Here is a 13,252-nt window from a genome sequence, read left to right as displayed (position 1 = left end):
ACATGTCCCAAATAAAAATATATTTATACATTCCCGTCCCTGTAAGTCTGTTTTAGTAGTAATCTGGATAAATCCTCTTTATATAGAGCCACATTAGACGATAGAACGCATTAGATCACTAAAAACCTAAGTAAATGAATAGGCAATAGTAATCGACAAATAGACTCCCCCCGCGCAGTGTGAGAGAATGCCGAGGTCCAAGGCGCGCTCAGCGGTTTGGCGCTACTGTGTGTCCGGGGTTCGGTTCGCTCCAAAGCAGCGGCTGCACCGACGTTTCCCTCTCTCAGCCTCGGTCTGAAGCCTGGGACGTTCATGGACAGTCATGTCTCAGGAGGAAAATGCTGTTTCAGAGGAACTTTTCAAAGATGTCAAATTCTACGTGGTGGGGGACATTGACCAAAAGGTGAGCCTCTGGACGTTAGCTTCTTGTAGCTAAGTATGTAGCATACCGACTAGCTAGCACCATTCAATGTGAATGAGGTGCTGCAAGACAAGCTAACTAGCTAAGTATGTGGCTGACTAGACCAGAAACAGTGAGTTGACACTAAAGTTTAACAGCGTCCCTGCCTTGTGTCTTGTACAGGTTTGTGTTTGTGATACTCGTGGACTGTAAATATTTTGTACAGAAGCTGCTTAGCACTGTACTTTAGCATTAGCACAGATATTTAGCTGGAAGCTTACAGGCTGCGGCTTATCTCGCTAAGCTAGTGCTAAAACTGGTGTTTGTTAGCTCGTTTTTTCCTAACTCTGGGTACCACCTCTGTCAATGACCTCTGCGCTGATGTGACGCGGGGTGAAACATGTAAATGTAAATATATAACCGATCAGACTCTGTCTGCAGCAACCTGTCACTGTTAGCATCCTGCTGCATAGTGCGCCGCGTACTGCGCATGTGTGACCGCTGTTTCGGTCGTCTGTATTGGCGACCTGTGGCACAGAGCTGGACTTCCTGCCAAATAGTGACCCCAAGTCCCTGTTTGAGATATTTTTGCATGTTTCATACAGAAACACATGAATCCGTTCATCTACAACTTAGTACTGTAACTTCTTACTAACAATTGGTGGGACACAACATCGTTGTCAGGTGATACGGCAGCTTGTCATGTTATTGCTCAATAGAAAGAAGAGTATGAAAACAATCAGTAAAGTACTTTTCATCAGAAATGTCAAGCTGCTTTTGGAGATAAGTTCCAGATGTTAATGGATCATATCCTGTTCTGTTTGTGTAAAGTTTTCATACCTGACTGGCTGCTGAAAAACACTCTCACTGCCCTTCTTTTTGCCCTTGCCCCAGTCAGAACACTGACTGGATCAGATCTAAGACATAAACAAGGCCCTCGCTAACAAATAGATGTCTTCAGTAAGAACAATATGAGGATGTGTGAAGCCTGAGGCAGAGGGTCTGTGACAAAGCAGCTGCTACATGCAGGACAAAGAAGATAAACATCAGGGTTTAGAGAGCACTGAACTGAACACTGAGCTGTGACAGACACTTTGTTGAACCCCTGCAGTCTTTGAAATCCATTCATTCAACAGCCTCTAAAGATTTGAATGTGAGTAATAGACATGTAACTACTTACTACATCATCACACAAGAAAGATGCTGTCGGTAATGTGTGACAGTGATTTATTGATTTGTTTGCTTCATGTAACTGGAAGACCTTCTGCAAATGCATTGTTCGATCAGCCAAGCAGGTAGTTGCTTTAAAGGAGGCGGGGTTGAGCCAGGTTCCACTTGTTTGCTTGTTCAGGTGTTGCTTGCACAGATGTCTCGTTGACATGATGGAGGACGCATCGACCTGAACGTACGCTAACTTGCATACAGAAGAACACGAGTATCTTTGCTGTGTTGAAGTTAGTTTTGAAATTCAGCTCTACTTTTCTCTTTGATACAGAACTTTGAAAACAACTCCTCAAACTGACGTTCAGAGGAAAACCCTGCTTCCTCATTTTAAAACCTGCTGAAATTATCATGTTCTTTCCATCACCTCATGACTTATTTTCTTCAAATAATATACCTAATATCTAGTAGAAGTTGAATGTTAGGGTGTTGAACTGCCATCAGCTCCTAGAAGAGGTTAGAGTATGTTTAGAACATTTGTGTTTTGCTACTATCTGTTAACTTTCTATTATATGATCTTTGGCATGCCAAAGTGTCCATGGGCAAGATATTGAACCCCTGAATTTCATAGCCATAGAATTGCATTGACCCTTTACCAGTGTTGAGTCTGGTGTTGTGGGAAGACAGTCTGGACTGAAGTAGAGTCTGACTGAATGGTCTGCTGATGCTCCAGGTGGTGCAGCTGCTGAAAGCGGGAAAAGGGAAGGAGGTGTCCTACAATGCCCTGGCCACCCACATCATCGCAGAGGATGGGGACAACCCTGAGGTGGGCGAGTCCAGAGAAGTTTTTGACCTGCCCGTTGTCAAGGTAAGAGTCATGCCAGATTTAAGCTGTGTCAGGCTGTGTGTCCCTCAATGGGCATTTTTATTATTTTTTGAAATTCTATTTTGAAATTTTGAAATTTTTTAATCATTATCATGTCTCCTACGGCTGTATGTTTTCATTTGGTGGGTGGGGTTTAAACCAGCAGCTCCCATGTCTGTCAGGTAAAATAAAGCTACACCCAGCAGCTAGTTAGCGTAGCTTAGCACAAAGACTGGAAACAGCTGGATAACAAAAAAAGCACATTTCCCAAAATGTCAAAAAAATAATTGAATGCACATTAACAGAAATGTGCTGATGGTTATTCACAGCTTGTGGGAGGTAACGGTTTTGTTTTTTGACCTCAGTCAAACAGTGAATGAGAAAGATTTAACTTTTCGCTCCCTTTATGTTTTCCAGCCGTCCTGGGTGATCCTCTCAGTCCGCTGTGGAGACCTGCTACCGTATCCTTCAACAAAACAACAATACAAGTGATTATTCATGTTTAGGGATTGCAATATCAGAGATGGTTTTCCAGAGAATTAATGGACTCAAATGTTTGTAAATATACAAGAATAAAAGCAGCTTTACATTATTACAGTGTGTTACTTTAACCCTGAACACAGAGTCACTGGATTCTCCCCAGAATCAGGACAGATTTTCTTTGGTGTGACAGCTTGTCTTCCCAGGGTAAGTGTGTACAGTGTGTAAGTTTACATATCTTCAGATTTGAAGAGCAACATCCAGTTTTGATTCTCCTGTATTTTTTTCTGTGTGTGCGTGTGTGTGTGTAGCTTCCAGATGATCTCAATGCCCTGTGGGCTTACGTTACCTTTTATGGAGGAGAATGTCAGCTTAACCTCAACAAGAAGGTCACCCACTTAGTGGTGAAGGAACCAAAGGGGGTGAGTGTGTGACCTGAAGGTGATCGGCACTAATTCAGTCAGAATTATCGATCTTCACCGTCAGTGCTGATGTAGAAAAACAGATTTTGTAGATGAAATAAATGAAATGAAATGTTATGTTCATCTGAACGGATTCATCTGATTATACAATGTGTGTTTTTGTTGTATTTTTCCCTCCAGGCCAAGTTTGAGTGTGCCCTGAAACACCCTGGCATCAAGATCGTCACCCTGGACTGGATCACAGACTCTGTTAAAGGTAATGTTCCAGTCTGATGTAGTTTATATTCAGGTCCCAGATTATACTGATTACATGGTGCTCTCACTGAGTTTTGTAGATGTGTGTCTGTAGGAGGGATCTCATGAGAACCGAGACTTTGGTACCAAGTTGATACCAAAACGTGACTGTACTTGTTTTTCTGCAGGACCGTAGGTACTGGAGGTTCTGTAGATGTTGTAGGTACTGAAGACGTGAGTCTAACAGGACTGATGAGAGCAGTATAATAACACTACAGCCGTTCTAGTCTGACATCAAACTCAGGAGAGAAGAAGAAGACAGGCACAGTAAACAATAACAACAACATGTGGTGCAGCAACAGGTCGTTGTATGTAAACGGTGTCACAGGAGGAAGCAGCTCAGAGACAGACATCATGTCTGTACAACTGTTCAGGCTGAGTGAGTTTCACGTTATATCGGCAACATGTCGTCATGTTCACGTCCTGAAATGTTACTGTTACTGTTTGTGAATTATGACAGCTGACATCCTGTAACAACGCTCCACACAAACAACGTTCACAGAGGCTAACGTTAGCTTGTTTAGGCTGACATACAGACAGCTCACAACGTCAACGTAAGCAGCTACAGTCGTCAAGGTTCAGTCCGTCACAGTACAACACAGTTTTTAATGAATATTTTCACACCGTGATGTCTGGTATCGTGACATCACTATTCCATAGTAGAGCTACTATTAATCTACCAATTACTATCTCAATTAATCAATGAATTGTCTGGTCTGTCCAATGTCATAAACTAATGAATAATTCTGTTCCATGTTCGGTTCACAGACAAACAGACCAAACCTGAAATATAAGCAGTTTACTGTCAAACATGTCAGAGAAAATCCTCACACAGAATATTTGTTGTCGACTAATTGATTAATTGATTAATCAGTGTAGCTCTATAGCACTTATAATAAATGGTCAACTGATAAATGCGTCAGCTGAAAAATAATGTTGGACACCATCACTGCTCTGTGTAGTGACCCTCTACCTTTATGGTTGACAGATGAATTAGGTATAAATTATGTAAATGGTTGAATGTAAGGTGTTACGCAACATCCTTTATTTTAAAGGCGTGAAACTACAATAATATATAATATGTGTTTCCAACAAAAACTCATCTCTCCGATCACACAAATCCATCAGTGGATACAAAACGACTGATTCGTTTCCTCTTTTCCAGACAAAAGCAAGAAGGATGAGGCGCTCTATCACCCCAGACTAACGTACGTGGAGCCTGAGGAAGAGGAGGAGAGCGAAGCAGAGTCATATGACCAGCACTCCCAATCAGATGGAAGCTACAGATCCCGGATGTCCAGCGGCGGCTCGTCAGGCGAGGAGTCCAGCCCCCGCAGACGACCAGGACCCAAAAAACTGAATTCTGTGTCTCCGACATCGCCCAAGAAACCGGAGCGCCGCAGCGAGCGCATGTTCGATGACTCCGATGATGACTCGTCCACAGAGAAGGAGGGTACCAACCTCAACTGGACGCCAGCTGAAGTTGTCACGCCGACACCGCCTATTCCGACCGGCACAGCCAGACGGCGAGGCGGGCCGCCCGGCAGCAAAGACCCTGTGTCATCTACAGGCAGTGGGCTCATCAACCTGTGTGCCACTGTGCCTCCTGTACCTGGCAGCGGAGGAGCCATACCTGCAGAGGCTCGCTCTGCTGCTGCCGCCATTAGTCACAGCACACAGCAGGGTCAGTATGTCAGGACTACATCCTGCGTGGTAATACTGACCTGTCAGGTGCTCCCAGGCTTGTGGAGCTTCACATTGTGTGATGTTGTAGCATTGAAGTGGAAATGTCGTCCATCCACCAAATACAAGCAAAAAAACAAGCTAGTTTTTGATTAAACTTCATTTAAAGGAGCTATGTGTAAGTTTTGCTATTGCTACATAGCTAACGTTAGCATTAGCAACTGAAAATGGTGCTACCAGCGTCATGTCGGCAACTGTGTTTGTCATTATTTCATGTCGTATTCTGATTGGCTGTTTGAGTCTAAGCAGCGGTCAGACTCACAGCGTGTCTGGGACTCCAGGCAGAAAGAGTCAGATCATCTGTAGCTTCTAAAAAGTGGATCATGGCTGTAAGTTGGAGATAAGTTGATGGACTTATGTATTAATACTCCTGCTGGTTAAAGTATTAAGCAGAAATAATAATGAAATAATAAATCGTATAAATTCCCTGGTAACGTCTCTCTGCTTACAGCATGAATTTATGTTTGTGAGCGACTGTGTCCGGACGGTTCAGTTGGATTGAGTTTACACAATGTTTTACCAAATGTGTTACCAAAGATTGCGACACAGAAGTTCCTCTGCAGGTTGAGATTCTTTAGAAAGAAGGCGCAACTTTTTATTTTTATGTGAGCCTACTTTTCTAAATGGATAAATGTTAGTTTTTGTTGTGCTCCTTGTTTCTAACCCAGAATCCTGCTGCTGAAGGTTTCACCTCTTTCTGTTTTAGGTCTGTCAGTTCCAGAGGGAATCCCTGGGTGGAGTCCAGCTGCGAGAACCCTCCGCAACATCACTAACAACTCTGACATGCAGCCAGCTAATCGACCTGCCAACGTAGCACACGTAAGAAATCCTTGTTTTAGAACAGGTTCTCCGTGTCTGCTGTCGCTGAGGCAACAAGAGCCACGTGTCAACACTGATATCATTCTGATGGAACTGAATATGGATGAGTGATGACCAGCATGAAAACACTCACATCGTTTATGCCAGTATTTTCTCTAACTTCTTTTTCTTTGTCCTCTGTTGCAGATCATCCAGAATCTGACAGCCAATCAGACAAAGCCACTGGAGCAGCAGCCTAATCAGAGCCACGCTCAGACCCCCAACAGCACCAACCCTCTTCTGTTCAGTCAGTCCAAACTGGCCGGCCAGCCCCTCACAGCAGAGCAGCAGCAACAGTTACTGCAACAGCAACAGTCGCACCAGGCTGCCCAGCAGCAGCAGCATCAACAGCCACCACAGCAACCGCAGCATCCCATGATGCACCTCCAGCAGCAGCATCAGATGATGCAGCTACATCACCAACAGCAACAACAACAGCAACAACATCAACAACAGCAGCAGCCTCAGGTTGCGCAGCAACAAGGGTTCCCACAGTTGCCCCAACAGCAGCAACAGTTCCTGCAACAACAGCAGCAAATGCACCAACAGATGTTTTCGCAGCAGCAGCAGCAACAACAACAGCAGCAACAGCAGCAGCAGCAGCAGCATGCGTTCTCCCAGCAGCAGCTGCGGCCGCAGCAGCTCCTGCGGCCTGGTTTACAGCAGCTGCAGCAGCAACAAGCTCTGCAACAACAGCTCCAACAGTTCCAGCAGCAGCAACGTATGCAGATGTTACAGCAACAGCAGCAACAGCAGAATCAACAGCAGTTACACCAACAGCATCTACAGCAGCAGCAGCAGCAGCAGCAGCAACAGCAGCAGCAGCAGCAGCAGCATTTCCTACAACAGCAGCACATGCAGCAGATGCAGCAGCAGCAGCAGCACCTGCAGAATCAGCAGCAGCAGCAGACTCTGCAGCATCAGAACCAGCAGGTCCTGCAGCAGCAGACCACCACGCTGCAGCCTCAGCTGCAGCAGCCTCCTCACGTCTCCCAGCTGTTTGGACACGAACTGGGACAAGAAAGTGAGTACAACCAGGCTGCACTGTGTTCTACTGGTCTAACACACTGGTCCACAGTGAAACAGTACTGTGAGTCTGGACCAGTGTGCTGGACTGACCACGATCACTGTGTTCGTATTTACATTTGGAACTGGTGGAAGAACAAAAGCTCTGTCGAGTTTAGGATTTATTTCTTGTCTTTATCAGGGATGGAAATGAATTTCATCATTCAGATGTCTGAAGTTCATTTAACCAGCTCCTCAGAGAGATAGAGAGACAGGGAGAGAGAGGGAACTAAAAGCGAGCGAGTGAGCATGTCTATGGACAGAAGGAGAGAGGTGAAACTACAATTCTTACTTTATATTTGAGATGTGTATTAGAGCCATGTGATTGGACTACATCCATACTACATACTGTGTTGACTTGTGTACATCCAGGTTAATGACGACAGCAGATCGATAATACTGGCATTTAAAGTCACATAGATACGGTTGCGTTAAGTTTAGTGGTCGACTGATCAATCAGCCAATCTTTGGTATTTTGAGATAATCGCCATCAGCTCTCGAAGCCGATTAGCGCTCCACTTGTGTCAGTTTCACCATTATACAATAAAAATACTTTGAAGTTTGAACAGACATATTATTTGGAAAAGCTCTGATACTGGGCGAGAAAAAAGTCTCAAAGTCTCAGGTGGAACTGAAACGGAGAAAAAGATCTTTAGATTTAGATCAATAAAAACTGCCTGTTACAAGGTGTGAGTTTAGATTCTGTTTAAAATTTAAAAACTCCAGGTTCAGGTTCAGGTCCAGTTAAAAGGTCTTTAACTTCTTCTGCTCTAAACTTCAGTCCCACAGGACGGTTTCCTGCTCGGCTGTGTGTTTGCTATTGCTGACTACCCAGAACAGATGGCTGACAAACAGCTGCTGGCCACATGGAAGAGGGTAAGACAGTCACTCAGTCACTCAGTCACTCAGTCACTCAGTCACTCAGTCACTCAGTCACTCTGTCACTCAGCCACTCAGCCACTCTGTCACTCTCACTCTGTCACTCTGTCACTCTGTCACCCTGTCACCCTGTCAGTCTGTCACCCTGTCACGCTGTCACTCTGTCACTCTGTCACTCTGTCACCCTGTCACGCTGTCACTCTGTCACTCTGTCACTCTGTCACCCTGTCACCCTGTCACCCTGTCACTCTGTCACTCTGTCACTCTGTCATGCTGTCACTCAGTCACTCAGCCACTCAGTCACTGTCACTCAGTCACTCAGTCACTCAGTCACTCAGTCACTCAGTCACTCTGTCACTCAGTCACTCAGTCACCCTGTCACTCAGTCACTCTGTCACCCTGTCACTCAGTCACCCTGTCACCTTGTCACTCTGTCACTCTGTAGCAGCAGTTTATGTTGTTGTTGATGATTTAAAAAAACAAACAAAGGTCACAGATGTTGTGTATTAGTTGATGTTTAGTGAACTCCTCCCTCAGGTCATCCAGGCGTGTGGAGGTGCTGTCGACCCCACCTTGACCGGCCGTTGCACACACCTGCTGTGTGAGAGCCAAGTCAGCAACATGTATGTACAGGTAAGCATGCGTGTGGTGAGTCGGTCTGTTTTTCATATCTAAGCATGAAAACTCTCAGAGAGCAGACGTCGTCAGGAGAAGATGAACAGTGTGTGAAGACTGAATGTCACTGTTCTGCTCCGTGGAGCGGTTCACGTCATGTTTGAGACAGGTGTTGATGTGTGGTGTTGTCTCTGCCAGGCGCTCAGAGAGGGGAAACGCTGTGTAACCGCCCACTGGCTCAACACTGTCCTGAAGAGGAAGAGGATGGTTCCTCCTCACCGGACGCTACATCTGCCCTTCGCCTTCCCTCCTGGAGCCAAGCCCTGCTCTCAGCACGTAGGTCACCGTCTGGAACCCGCCTGAAATCTGTGGGGCAGCAGGATCAATACCTGTTCTCTCACCTGTTCTCTGACTGTTCTCTGACATGTTCTCTCACATGTTCTCTCACCTGTTCTCTGACATGTTCTCTGACATGTTCTCTGACTGTTCTCTGACTGTTCTCTCACCTGTTCTCCCTTGCTATCTGTGTTCTCAGATTATATCAGTGACAGGGTTTGTGGATGCCGACAGAGACGACCTGAAGTTGATGGCCTACCTGGCGGGAGCCAGATACACTGGATACCTGTGTCGCAGTAACACAGTGCTCATCTGTAAAGAGTAAGACTGGGGGGTTGAAGGAGATCTTTGTGGGAGTATCCTGTAGAAAATGATAGATACCAGCTACCACCTTTCTACTGTGATTAGTACTTCTGTTGAATACTCCATGAACTGTACCACTGTATGAAATCCATATTTACAATACGTTCTCAACCTGTGGTAGAGATCAGAGATTAAAGCATCGGGTGGCGACTTCAACATTCAGCTGGAGACAAACATGACAGTTTTGATCTGTGCTGTCAGAATTACAGCCTGACTACAGTCAGATTACAGTCAGATTACAGTCAGATTACAGTCATATTACATTCAGGCTACAGTCAGATTACAGTCACTATTACAGTCAAACTACAGTCACGTTTACGATCAGATTACAGCCTGACGACAGTCGAACTACAGTCACTATTAAAATCAGATTACAGTCTCCAACACAACAAGGACCGGTTCTCTGTTGTCTGTGTGTCACATACAGTCAGACTCTCCTGTAGATCTGTGTGTTGTGTGTCAGACATCAGGATCTGCACCGCCGGTCTTGAGCGAGCCCACGTTGACCCGTGCTGGAGAAAGATCAGTGTTGGTGATGAGGTTTTCCCGCTGGTCTCTTTCAGACCCAGCGGACTGAAATATGAGAAGGCCAAGGAGTGGAAGATCCCCTGTGTGAATGCCCAGTGGCTGTGTGACATACTGCTGGGCAACTTCGAAGCCCTGAGACAGATTCAGCACAGCAGATACTCCATCTACACACACCCTGAACCACTGGTGCCTAACCCACAGCTGGTCCAGAACCTGCTGGGTAAGTACAGCTGAATGTGGCATCACTAATTAAGACTATTAGAAAGATAGTGACAGGATCAAGATGATTAAACAGAGAAAGATCTGGGTTAAAAAAAAAACAATACGATGTCACTGTGTTTCTCTGTAGCTGCCTGGAGGACGCCGATCAAAGTGTCTCCTGAAGCTGTGGCGGTGAGTTTGTCGCTAACCTTTGTTCTGATTGTTTCTCTGATATTATGAACCAGACGTTCAGCAGGTTTTTACCAGCAGCTGAATGATCCTCAGAGGTTTCCTCCTCTCCACAACAAACACACCAGGGGGTTAAAACCAGGAGAAACACTGAATAAAACACTTTACCTTTAAAAATCAGCAATTCATCAATGCAGTTTGGCGGACACAGGACGTCTGGGAGCTGAGCTGTCGAACGTTTCCTCGGCTTGTTTCTCTGATAACTTCAGATCCAGACGTCCGACGACTAAAATCATCTGGTTCAAATAACGAGCTGAAAACCACCGAGGTGTAAAAAGCGTATCTGACTTAAAACTAGATAAAAGTCAATGTTGAGCTTCTGTCAGACAAACACACTGACACATGATCGTAGAGGATATGATGTCATCGACAGGCGACCAATGAAACGTCACCATGATTAAAATCACAGATTTCTCTGGTTTGAGAATTGATGGAAACATTTGTGATGATGTCAGAACACAAGTCAACAACATACACACAGGTCCAGATGTTTGTAGACATTTTAATGTGGAGAAGTTACAGATTAGAACTTTAAACCTTCACTCATAAAAGACGAACTGTCTGACCCGGTCGGACTGGAGGTCGTGGGTCACACAGCAGACAGCGGCTCGTCTGATTGTGTGTCTGTTGTGTTTGTGCAGAATCTCCAGCTGCTGCAGAAGCAGAAGATCTCTGATGCCACCAACCAGCCTCCGAACAAGAAGGCCAGGTCAGTACAGGTGCAGTCAGGTGACCCACACATCAGCTGTCCAGACAAACCATGCAACAGTTAATATTATTGTGTGTGTGTGTGTGTGTGTGTGCAGACTGGAGGAGATCCAGTGCCCCAGTAAGAAGCTTCCTCCAGAGTCCACTCCTCGAGTCATGTTCACAGGCTTCGAGCCTCCTCAAGTCCAGCAGTACACAAAGGTAAAGTCAGTCTGATGACGTGTTGCCGCCGCTCTGATCCACATCGGCTTCAGACTTACCTCATTCCAACAGGACGGGACTGAATCAGCCGTCGGCTCTCTTCAAACGTTGTGTTTGATGGCGTCTGTCTTCTGTCTTCTCCCCTGCAGAGGTTACATGCTCTGGGTGGTGAGGTAGCAGACAGCAGTCAGAAGGTGACTCACCTGGTGGCCAGTAAAGTGACCCGCACCGTCAAGTTCCTCACCGCCATGTCTGTGGTCAAACACATCGTCAGCCCGGAGTGGCTGGAGGAGAGCTGGAGGAGCCAGAAGTTTGTGGGTATGTATATGTCACATCATGTTCTTGTGAACACAATATTTCAAGAACGCCAGGCTGACGTTTTAAGGTCAAAGGTCACTTGACTTCAAACACATTTTTGGCCATAACTCAATACTGATAATATTACTGGAAAGAATTAGAATAAACTGAAAACTTTTTTTTTTCCCCTCTGGAACGACGCTCCACTACGTTTATTCTCCAGAGGAAATAAAATATCTACAGTCACATGATCACGTTTATTTATCTACGTTTGAAGAGCTTGAAGATCCGATCATCACTGAAGAGTCTGTCATGGAGAGAGCTGAGAAAAACACGTGGTCACAGTTATTGATTGAGTTCCTTAAATCGTTGGTAAAGATGAAAAGACAGAAAACATCCTTTCATCCATCGTTCACTCTGATCAAACTGTTTCACTGGCAGAAATCGTTTGGGGGGGGAATTGATAAATTGATGAGGTGATTATAAAGATCAGCTCTCCCTGTGATTCAGACAGAATCTCTTCTTCTTTTTCCCTCTGAGATTCATGAAGACTGGCTCACCAGCTGCACTCACCTGGATTTAGTTGTCTAAGTTGTCTTCCATTTTTAAAGAATTATACAAAAAGAAAAAAAAAATTATTGTGATTTTTATTTTCTCCTGCAGTTTCATTGCAAAAAAAAAAAACAAAAAACGGTCTAAATACATCTCAACTTTTTAGAAAAAGCTGCCTGTGAAATCAGGTGTTTTAGCTGCAACAATCCTAAAAAAAGGCCTGTGAAATCCTGCTGGGACTTTTTCCTCACTGCCTAGAAATATAAACCAATATGTGTTTTCTCACTACTTAGTCTAATGTGTTGCTGTGTGTGTGTGTGTTTGGCAGATGAGCAGAGTCACACTCTGAGGGATGCCGAAGGCGGAGGTGTTGTTTTGGCTTCAGTCTGGAGGAGTCACTGAAGAGAGCCCAGCGGTGCTCTTCGGCTCTTCAAGGTCAGACACGGACTTCACCCTTCAGTTCTCCTCTGGTTTTCACTGGAGCTCACGCAGGCCTGTCGCTCACTGACTGACTGTTTTGTTGTGATGGATGTTTGTAGGGGAAGTACTTCTACCTCACCCCCGGGATCTGCCCCGCCCTCAGCACCATGAAGTCCAATCCTGCGAGAGCGCTGGAGGAAAGCTGCTGGCCAAACAGCCGTCCTACAGGAAGATCATGGAGCAGCAAAACCAGAACAAGGTCCTTAAAGTCCGTCTGCAGACATGTGATATGATTCATATTTTCTTTAACTTTTGGTTTCCACACAAAAGGTGAAAAAAAGGAGGGAAAACTGGGGCTGAAGCACGTCTATCAGAACAGTTAGCATCTTTTATTTGTTTATGTTGTTTGTTCAATAAAGTTAGGCTTAGGTCGTGTGAGACTGTTATTATTAATTATTGATGCAATGTGATACCGCTGATGATAATGATAACCTTTTATTTTCTTATCAAGGTTTCAAAGTCAAACAAACTCATTAATAAGCTTCAGTCTTGATAAAGTCTTGACACCTAAAACAAAAATAAAAACAAAGATCTGACGTTATTCGTTACTATACT

At 45.0% G+C, this 13,252-nt stretch overlaps 1 protein-coding gene across 1 annotated transcript in view; it reads left to right on the top strand.

Moving 5' to 3' along the window:
• The first annotated feature begins 239 nt into the window (after nucleotides 1–239).
• paxip1 (PAX interacting protein 1) overlaps nucleotides 240–13,252 on the top strand; it is a 16,328-nt gene continuing 3,315 nt past the window's right edge. Inside the window, exons 1-18 of the mRNA XM_022761055.1 lie at nucleotides 240–403; nucleotides 2,295–2,429; nucleotides 2,844–2,887; nucleotides 3,050–3,113; nucleotides 3,218–3,328; nucleotides 3,509–3,584; nucleotides 4,788–5,306; nucleotides 6,072–6,184; nucleotides 6,371–7,247; nucleotides 8,070–8,164; nucleotides 8,705–8,800; nucleotides 8,981–9,118; nucleotides 9,318–9,439; nucleotides 10,045–10,229; nucleotides 10,359–10,402; nucleotides 11,101–11,168; nucleotides 11,266–11,368; nucleotides 11,518–11,686. Of these exons, the coding sequence (XP_022616776.1) occupies nucleotides 323–403; nucleotides 2,295–2,429; nucleotides 2,844–2,887; nucleotides 3,050–3,113; nucleotides 3,218–3,328; nucleotides 3,509–3,584; nucleotides 4,788–5,306; nucleotides 6,072–6,184; nucleotides 6,371–7,247; nucleotides 8,070–8,164; nucleotides 8,705–8,800; nucleotides 8,981–9,118; nucleotides 9,318–9,439; nucleotides 10,045–10,229; nucleotides 10,359–10,402; nucleotides 11,101–11,168; nucleotides 11,266–11,368; nucleotides 11,518–11,686 (3,040 nt within the window). The 5' untranslated portion in view covers nucleotides 240–322. The remainder of the gene's footprint in view (nucleotides 404–2,294; nucleotides 2,430–2,843; nucleotides 2,888–3,049; nucleotides 3,114–3,217; nucleotides 3,329–3,508; nucleotides 3,585–4,787; nucleotides 5,307–6,071; nucleotides 6,185–6,370; nucleotides 7,248–8,069; nucleotides 8,165–8,704; nucleotides 8,801–8,980; nucleotides 9,119–9,317; nucleotides 9,440–10,044; nucleotides 10,230–10,358; nucleotides 10,403–11,100; nucleotides 11,169–11,265; nucleotides 11,369–11,517; nucleotides 11,687–13,252) is intronic.

Source organism: Seriola dumerili, unplaced genomic scaffold, assembly GCF_002260705.1.
Source record: "Seriola dumerili isolate Sdu_G_001 unplaced genomic scaffold, Sdu_1.0 BDQW01000383.1, whole genome shotgun sequence".
NCBI classification, from domain to species: domain Eukaryota; kingdom Metazoa; phylum Chordata; class Actinopteri; order Carangiformes; family Carangidae; genus Seriola; species Seriola dumerili.
This window is presented reverse-complemented; position numbering and strand designations above follow the sequence as displayed.